The 9704-nt window shown below is 38.3% G+C and overlaps 1 protein-coding gene across 2 annotated transcripts in view; it reads right to left on the bottom strand.

Moving 5' to 3' along the window:
- The window catches only part of LOC110110255 (protein farnesyltransferase subunit beta-like), a 72855-nt gene that overhangs the window by 22352 nt on the left and 40799 nt on the right, over positions 1-9704 (bottom strand). The window contains exon 4 of one of the 2 annotated variants that reach the window (XM_028697955.1): positions 4657-4692. The exons of the other annotated variant lie outside the window; for it this stretch is intronic. Coding sequence (XP_028553788.1) covers positions 4657-4692 — 36 coding nt within the window. The remainder of the gene's footprint in view (positions 1-4656; positions 4693-9704) is intronic. 2 annotated transcript variants of the gene reach the window in all.

Raw genomic sequence — 9704 nt, 5'->3', positions numbered from 1 at the left:
ATCAATTCCTTAGCCTTATCTCCAACCATTTAGTTTTCCTGAATGCACAAAATATTTAATTCCGTTATGTATCATAATATCTATTTAATTCATTAATTTTCCTGTAAGGGAACTAATTCCAAGTTTCCAATCCTAATTTTATGTTTCATGGACTAGCTTCTTTTGCCCACATTCCGGTCCTTGATGTGGGAATCCGATAGGTCTTACATCCTTGGTGGATTCTCTCGACCTCTTCCACACATGTTAACGTCATCGAGCAAAGGCTTTGATATACAACCTTGGATAGGTCTTACATCCTTGGTTGATTCTCTTGACCTCTTCCACACCGGTTAACATCATCGAGCAGGGCTCTGACATACAACCTCGGATAGGTCTTACATCCTTGGTTGATTCTCTTGACCTCTTCCACACCGGTTAACGTCATCGAGCAGGGCTCTGACATACAACCTCGGATAGGTCTTACATCCTTGGTTGATTCTCTCGACCTCTTCCACACAGGTTAACGTCATCGAGAAAACGCTCTAACATACAACCTTGGATAGGTCATATATCTTTGACGGATTTTATTAACCTACGCAAGACTTTCGTCTGGATTCTCCATAAAGTCAAATTTTTACCCGACGTCGGACTTCTGCCTGTCATCAGATTACTACTCGTCATCGAACTTCTGCCCGTTGATGGAATTTCGTCGGTCTTCTACCCGACATTGTACTTCTACCCGACGTCGGACTTTTGCCTGTCGTTAGACAGCTACCCGTCGATTGACTTTCATCGATCTTCTACCCGACAATGTACTTCTACCCAACGTCATACTTCTACCTGTCGTCGGACTACTACCCGTCATCGGACTTCTGTCCGTCGATGAACTTTCATCAATTTTTTACCCGACGTCAAACTTCTTCATGCCATCGGACTACTACCCGTCATCGGACTTTTTCTCGTCAATGGACTTTCGTCGGTCTTCTACCCGACGCCGTACTTCTACCCAATGTCGAATTCCTGCCTATCGACGGACATTCATTAGGCTTCTACCCGTCATCGTACTTCTCCCTGATGTTAGAATTCTACCGGACATTGAATTTATACACATAGTCGGACTTCTACTCGACGCCAAATTTCCACCCTTCGTCGGACTTCTGTCCATCGTTAAACTCCTACCCGACGCCGTATTTCTATTCGACGCTAAATTTCTACCCTTCGTCGGACTTCTGTCCGTCGTCAGACTCCTACCCGACGCCGTATTTCTACCCGACGCCATATTTCTGCCCGTCAATAGTCTTTTCAACCTCCCTCCTTACAACGGTCTCTCCAACCTCCATCGCTAGCCAACTAACATCGGAACTCCGCAGGGTCTCCTAAAGAAAGGAGGGAGAAGGGGGATCTCCGGACATTCTTGCATAAAGAAGGGCCTTGAGCCTGCACGAGGGATACCACCCGTACATAGCCAAGGGAAGGCCTCAATTGAAAGAAAGGAGGGAGAATGGTGGATCTCCGGACCTTCTTGCACAGAGAAGGGCCTTGGGCCTGGACGAGGGTTACCCGTACAGGGCCAAGGGAAGGCCTCAATTAAAAGAAAGGAGAAAAAATGGGGGATCTCCGGACCTTCTTGCACAGAGAGGGACCTTGGGCCTGGACGGGGGATACCACCCGTACAGGGCCAAGGAAAGGCCTCAATTGAAAGAATGGATGGAGAAGAGAAGGTGCAAGAATTTCATACCCTCTATGGGGGTATTTATAGGAAGAAAGGGGAGTTGGAGAGGTTAAAAGAAAAAAACTGCCTAAATCGCCAGCCGCGCCCCAAACCCATAACCGGCCAACGGGTGGAGCCGTTCAGTGGCGCACGCGGGCGCATAGGCAGTCAGGCAGCAGGCTGTCGCGCAGCGCAGCACGGGCAGCGCATGGTGACGCAAAGTGGCAGCGGCAGCAGTGCCGGCAATTTTTGGGGTCCTCGGAGCCGTTTTCATACTCAATTTTTGGTACGAAAAAGTCAAATCAGACGTTTTTTGGGTCCCCGGATCCGTTTTTCGACATTCCGGATTTAATTTTGAAACTTTTAAAGTGATCCGGGATCTCTATGCCCACGAACGAACACATTCAAATTTCAAAATGCACAAAAAAATCCCCAAAGATTGCGACGCATATTTTCAAAATTTTAGAACATCGACGTCCGAAAATAGGAGGGCAACTGTTACGTCATCAAAAAATTATCTTGATTGGGCACGAATCTCGATAAAAAATCAAGCTGGAAACTTCTGAAATTAAATTTGGGACCATCCAAACTTCAATTTCAGCAAACTTGCAGTCAAACTAAACGTCTCGGAAATACGAACTCAACGACACCAAATTCGACTCAGTCCGAGCCCAAATGAGTATTTTCGAAATTTTAGAACATCGACGTCCGAAAATAGGAGGGCAACTGTTACGTCATCAAAAAATTATCTTGATTGGGCACGAATCTCGATAAAAAATCAAGCTGGAAACTTCTGAAATTAAATTTGGGACCATCCAAACTTCAATTTCAGCAAACTTGCAGTCAAACTAAACGTCTCGGAAATACGAACTCAACGACACCAAATTCGATTAAGTCCGAGCCCAAATGAGTTCAAATCAAAGATCCAAAGTGCTGTTGGAAGGTTCGAACCACAATTTGGATTACCAAACGATTTCCAAACATGACATGCTTTTAGTCGAATCGAGCGTCTGAACGGGACGAATCAAACGAGCCCAAGATCACTGAATTCCAACATCACTAAGACATTCAAATGTCCATCAAAAGGTCCATGATCAAGGGATTCAACATCGGCCGTCCATCCAACCAGTCCCCATTTTCTCTTGATCTCTCACCTATTTACGGTCCATGTCACTCCAGAAATCTATAAATAGACCACTCATTTCACTTGAAGGGGGGATCGAGCAAGAACAGAAGAAGGAAGAAGAGAAGGATGAGAAGGAAGAAGCTCCTCCTCGACCACCGTCGGACCACCACTTGAGGCCCTCTCCTCCACCGGACCACCACTTGAGGCCCTCTCCTCCACCGGACCACCACTTGAGGCCCTCTCCTCCGCTGAACCACCGCCTGACGCCGGAGTTCCGTCGGACCACCACTTGAGGCCTTCACCTCCGTCGGACCACCACTGGAGGCCCTCACCTCCGTCGGACCACCGCCTGACATCGTTGTTCTGCCGGACCACCACTTGACGCCCTGAGCTCTGCCGGACTAATGCCTGACGTCGTTGCTCTGTCGGACCACCGCCTAACGTCGTCGCTCCGCCGAACCACCAATTGAGGCCCTCACCTCCGCCGGACCACCGCCTGACATCGTTGCTCTGCCGGACCACCGCCTGACATCATTGCTCTGCCGAACCACCGCATGACATCGTTGCTCCACCGGACCACCATTTGAGGCCCTGAGCTCCGCCGGACCACCTTCTGACATCGTTGCTCCGTCGAACCACCACTTGAGACCCTGAGCTATACCGGGCCACCGTCTGACTTCGTTGCTCCACCAAACCACCACTTAAGGCCCCGAACTTCTGCCGGACTACCACTTGAGGCCCAAATTTGCACCGGATTACCACCTGACGCCCGGACTTCTACCGAACCACCACCTGAGGCTTAAACTTTTATTAGGCCACCACCTGATACCCAGAGTTCTACCAAAGTACCGCCCTACTACAACGGTTTTTCTGATCCCGGTTTCCTTCTGACCTCCTTCGCCTACATGGTCCTTCCGACCTCCATCACCAGACAACGGTCTTTCTGACCCCGATCTCCTACCAACTACGATATTTCGAATCTCTGTCTCTTGCCTACTATGGTCCTTTCGACCTCCATCACCAAACAACGGTCTTTCTAACCCGGTCTCCTGCCAACTACGGTCTTTCGAACCCCCGTCTCCTGCCGACTACGGTCCTTCCGACCTGCATCACCTAATATGGTCCTTCCGACCTCCATCACCAAACAACGATCTTTCTGACCTCCATCCTATCGACTATGGTCCTGCCGACCAAACAAACATGTCTATGTAACTCCAACCATGTAATATGCTCTATATGATGTACGTTTGTGACATCAAGCCAAGGCCTTCTCCTAAGGGCCTCATTTGTAATTGACTGCAAATACTAGTGGATTCATTCAAACTGGGCCAAGTCCCGTGGTTTTTCCCCCTTTTCAGAGGTTTGCACGTAAAAACTTTGGTGTCTCTTATGAACACTACACTCTCTCTCTTATCTGCTTGTGTGCTGGATCTTCGTATAATGCTAAGCACTAAACTATATATTTCTCTACCGCCGTGAATACTCCAGGACGCAACAGGAAGAAAAAGCAGGACTTAGAGAGATGTAGTGGAATCAATGCATGCAAATGGCATGCACTGAGAGTAATTTAATTTCTTTAAGTATATTTCATAGATTTTAAGATTTTTCTAATCTTTCCGTGGATTGTCACTTCATGCACTAACAAAACATTGAATCCGCACCTACAACTAAGTCAAGCATATCAAGACTATCAAAATTTTAAATATTTGCCAATCACGTAAGCAATCTCTCAAGGCACACAGCAAATAACAGAAAACTCGCCCTGGAATAAAATTACTGCCTCAAAAATCTAATCTATGCAATTTCAAAAGTTCATAATAATATATAAGTAGTGACAAACCTGGCCGGGTCCACCACCATATCCACCATTTATATCCTGTGATTACATAAATAACTAGTTCATGGTTGTTGCAAGTGAAGGGTTCAACACATGTAAAGTTAAATCAGAATAAAATAACACATTAATGCAAAATTGCAAATATGATTAACAATTGAGAGGAGTGCATCCCCTCAACAGTAAAAAATGCAAATTAATATAAAGCATTTGACAATAAAAAGAATCAAGTTTACAATTATTCAAATAAGCACAAAAATCGGATATTAACTTCTAAAATACTAATAATATAAAAAGAGATTTACAGGTACAATATTTAGATGGCAAAGTCAAATTATGTTGAATTTGCTTTGAAGAAACCAGAAAATGAAATGTTAAAGTGCTGTTTAATTTCACGTGATTTGGAAGTTGAAGAGGATAATAGCCCAAATAATCAGGGAATTATAAATGTTAATCCTTACACTCCATAACAACAAAAGAGACAAGACCATAAACTGAACAGGGAATCAAACAAGGTTAATCCCTTCCACCACATGCCACCCAAGCAACTACGTTAATTAAGGGCATACACATGGCTGATTAGAAGGGAGGGAAGGAGGGAGAGATAGAATCTGTACATGTTCTAGAGGAATAAGTCATTGAAAGATTGAAGAAAAAAAAATAAGTTTGGAAGAAAAGATAGACGACTCTTAACTGTCACAACCCATTTGACCCCTCCTACAGTCAACAGGGAGTGTAACAGAGAAGCAGAATCTGAATGGACCTACATCTTACTAACACTCACAGCAGAATCTGAATGGACCTACATCTTACTAACACTCATTCTGAATTACTCCTACCATAATCAGGTGAGTGGAAAGTAACTTATTCAGATTATGCCAATATTTAAAATTTTATGCTTAACAATAGAAAACATATGTAAAATACCTCAAATAAATGCAAGCCTCAAATGAAATATAGAACTTCACTAAACTTTTTAACATTCATTTACATACCAAAAAGTCTGTACAACTCCTGCTCTGACATACCCAAAAAGTGTATGTACACAAAAAAGTAGTCAACTCTCCTTACTACTATCCCACTGGCTCCTTTCCCTTGCCTTCTACTATCTATATTCTCAGGTAAAGAAAATTTATTTTATTGGAATTGTGATTTTAATATTAGTAGTTAAATTACTATTAAGTAAATCTTAGTATTTATATTAAGTAATAGAGTAAATTAAATTAGATAATACTTTAATTACGAATGGATGCTTTTAGTGGCTGTGAAGAGAAGTTATTCCGTGAGCCTCTCATATTCCTTATCTATTTTGATTTCACGCAAGCCAACAGAGAGGAAAAATAATCAGATGAGGGAATTATTGCATTTCACGGCATAGTGCAGGCTAAGGGAGTTAGGCACAGTGCAAAGTAAGGAAAGTACGGCAGTAGTGCTGGAAGGGGGAAGGATAGGTAGTGTTTGAAGTACTCGGCATAGTACAGGTAAAGATTATAATAGAGGTATTAGTTTTGATGTATGATGGAGTTTGGTTTATATTAAAGTGAGTTTTACTTTAAGTATATGGTTTATATTCAGTAGAGGAAATAACCGAGAAAGAGTGAAGAAAATAACAAGGATTAATTCAAGGAAGAAGAAATTGAGAGAAGACATAAGAGGATTCATTAATTATATGCAGAAGGGAGGTAACGAGATAAATTATGATCTTTATTTGAATTGGTTATATGTAATGTATTTGGGAAATGCAAGGAAAAAACTGTAGATTTTGAGATGTGCATTGTAGATAAATTAAAAAAGAAAAAGAGTGTGAGATGGAGGCATTGAGGAGACAAATCTCCAAAGAAGTAAGTAAAGCAATTATAATTAAAAATATAAATAATTTCATTTATAAGCATGAAGAGTTAATTTTAAATTCAATAAAAGGAAAAATGATATTAAGCTTATTCAATGTATAGAAAGGGAGTATAAATTCAAATTGTCATGTATGAATAACCACTTACATAATCTAATCATGTGAGTTTAAAATAAGATTTATTATGTTCATTTAAAGGTTTTTCTATTTGATAATGTTCTGAAAAAAAGTCTATTTTTTTACATATTGTATGCACATTCTTTGTATGCAGACAATATAACAGAAAGATCATTATGAAAGCATGCAATAATACAAACTATGAATTATAAGTATTGAAAGTTACTGAATATCAAATTAAAAAAGATTGATTATAAAATGATATGATACCTCCAACTACATATGGGGCAAAAGGAACCCCAAATATAATACTTATATTGCAGGTGGAGCAAAAGGGAACCTAGAGATATGATACTTGCATATCATGTGGGGCAAAAGGACCCCTAAAAAGACAAAAAGGACCACTATATTGCTCAATGGCGATAATGTCAAGTTTACGTGGGCTCCATTGAACATTCTTATGAAAGTTTAGTATATTCTGTAGAAGACTAATATTGATATTCTGTACACTTCAAAAGAATTGAAGGTTAATCCTATATATGATTTTATGATATTTTTCAAATAATGATAATTTTATTCAATTATGATTTCAATGTTATAATTTTTTGTAATATTGCATTTGAAATGTTATTTAATTTGCATAATTTTATGAGCTTCATAGCTCACCACTTATTTTATACTAATTGTTGTTACATGAAAAACTAAAAAGAAAGTGGAGACCGATTAGGCAAGTGTTAGAAACTTTAGATTTTATATTTAGAAGTGTTTGTGATATCCTAGTATAAGGTATATAAGTTGTTTAAATGTGATGAAACATTATAGTTTTCTTAGTGGCTCTATATGTATTATTGTGATCTAATTGGAATTAGATACTTCCGTTCATTTAGTAGATAAAATTTTCAGTAGATGTTTTATGCAACTATTCAAATGATATAAAAGTATGATATGTTGAGAATGAAAATTACGTTTATTTCTGTGGCACTCTACTTTACTGGTAAGAGGTAATATGGGATGTTACAAAAGTAGTATCAGAGCAAAGATTTAAGATTCTGAGGATTTAATTATGGAAGATTAAGCAAATTTAGCATTTAAGAGAAGAGAATTAGATCAAACTAAATTATTACAAAGCATATGAGAAAGTGATGTTTCTAAGTTAGTAATAAGTCTAACTTCAATCTTGCTTGCAAGTAACATATAAAAGTAACATTAATATGTGTGCATAATTTTATGATGTAAAACCTGCAAAATGACATTTTAGACCTTGCATGCTTTTGATGCGTCGCGACAAGTTTTATGTGAAAAATTCGAAGTTAACAGAATTTAACGAAAATAATTTCATAAAATTCTACGCAAAATTCTAAAAAATTTGAAATATAAAACTTATATCTAATTTTACTCAAATTAGAAATTAAAATTCAAGAAAGATTCATAATACCTAAACTACCCCTAGCAATTACTAATGCTGATGTGTTTTAAATGGGGGCAATTAAGGCAATTTGCATTTAACCATTATTCCCTCTTAAGGGGACCGAATGAATTCGGTCCCCATTATGTTCATTCGGCCGAAACCGAAGAAACACAAGGGAGAGGGCGGACAGGTGAGGGTAACGGACAGGTGGCTCCAGCGAGTTTTCCGGCGAAGAAAGCTAAGGAAATTGTAGAGGAGAATAAGAGGAAGACTAAAGTATGTTTTATTTATATATTTCTCCTTTTCTCGCAAAGTTTTCCTAAAATGAAAAATCTAGGGTTTGAGGGGAAACATTGATTTTATTTAAGAGAATGTTAAGATAGGTTAAAGAGATCATTTTATGCAAGGGAATGAGGCTTTTTCTTCAAAAATTTGTAGTTAGAAAATTAGGATTTTCTCTAAAGTTGGAATTTTTGGAAGTGCTTTTGCAAATATTGTTCCTAAGGGTCCTAAGAGAGTTTTTAAGAAAAGGAATTGAGTTTTTCTTAAATCCTAAAATAGATGTTATTTTAAATTAATTTAAGTTATGGAAAAAGAGTTATTTTGGTTAAAATATGTAATTATATAAAATTATGAATTTTTAGAATATGTTTTGTTTTATGTGATCATTTAGAGAGAGTGAGAGAAAGAACTTATGATAGATTAGGAAAAGAATGAGAAGATTAATTTAGATTTATTATAAATAATTTTAAAGGAGAAATTAACTCTTTAAGGTGTTTTGAAGAAACCTCGAAGGAAGAAGGATTAGCGAGGAGAATCAATTTCAAAATTTCTGTAAGTATACATGGTTCTTTATTACAATAATACTTTTATTTTCTCTCTAATTTTATGTTTTGAAAGTCCAAGCATGATTATGAAAATTTTATAGTCATTTTAGATCATGATTATGTTATTTCATCCTATGATTAATCAAGCAACTTTTACGTTATATATCATGGCATTATATTATAAGTTTATATATTATAGGAATGAAATGAAATGAGATGAAATGAGATGATATGATTGTTATATTGAATGCTTGTATGTGCATGCTGAAAAGATGGAGCTCATCCCCTTATGGTACTAGCTGGGGACGCTGTACTCGTGCACGTTAAAATGGTAAACGATATGAAAAAAGATATGGAAAATGAGTACCTTTATGGTACTAAATAGTGGCTCCTGTGACGGTTGTAATATATATGAAAAGAGAAAGTTATGAATAATGATATGGATATGAAAATGAATTATGAAATGATATGATTTTATGATTTATGTTTATGTTTAATGTTATGTTTATATGAGGCAAATTATATTATATTCAAATGAAATTGACATTTAGCATATTATTCTGTTTTCCTTGATTACTGTAATTTAGAATCGTGTTTTACTTACTGAGCTTCGGCTTAATATTAGTTGTTAACATTTTTTCAGGTATAGTTACTTTAAATCAAAAATGAGTAGAAGGGATGGTAATATATACCGTAGAAGAGGAGCGCCTGAGGAAAGGTAATTTTATTATTATTACTGATTTTATGTTTATGTGATTTCAAATTTGATGTTTTAGATGCTCTCTTTCAAATGTTAGAGTGATAGGTTTAGGAACTAGATATTTGACCTACCATCCGACCATGCGTTCCCGCC

Source organism: Dendrobium catenatum, unplaced genomic scaffold (genome assembly GCF_001605985.2).
Source record: "Dendrobium catenatum unplaced genomic scaffold, ASM160598v2 fragScaff_scaffold_1022, whole genome shotgun sequence".
Classification (NCBI taxonomy): Eukaryota; Viridiplantae; Streptophyta; class Magnoliopsida; order Asparagales; family Orchidaceae; genus Dendrobium; species Dendrobium catenatum.
This window is presented reverse-complemented; position numbering and strand designations above follow the sequence as displayed.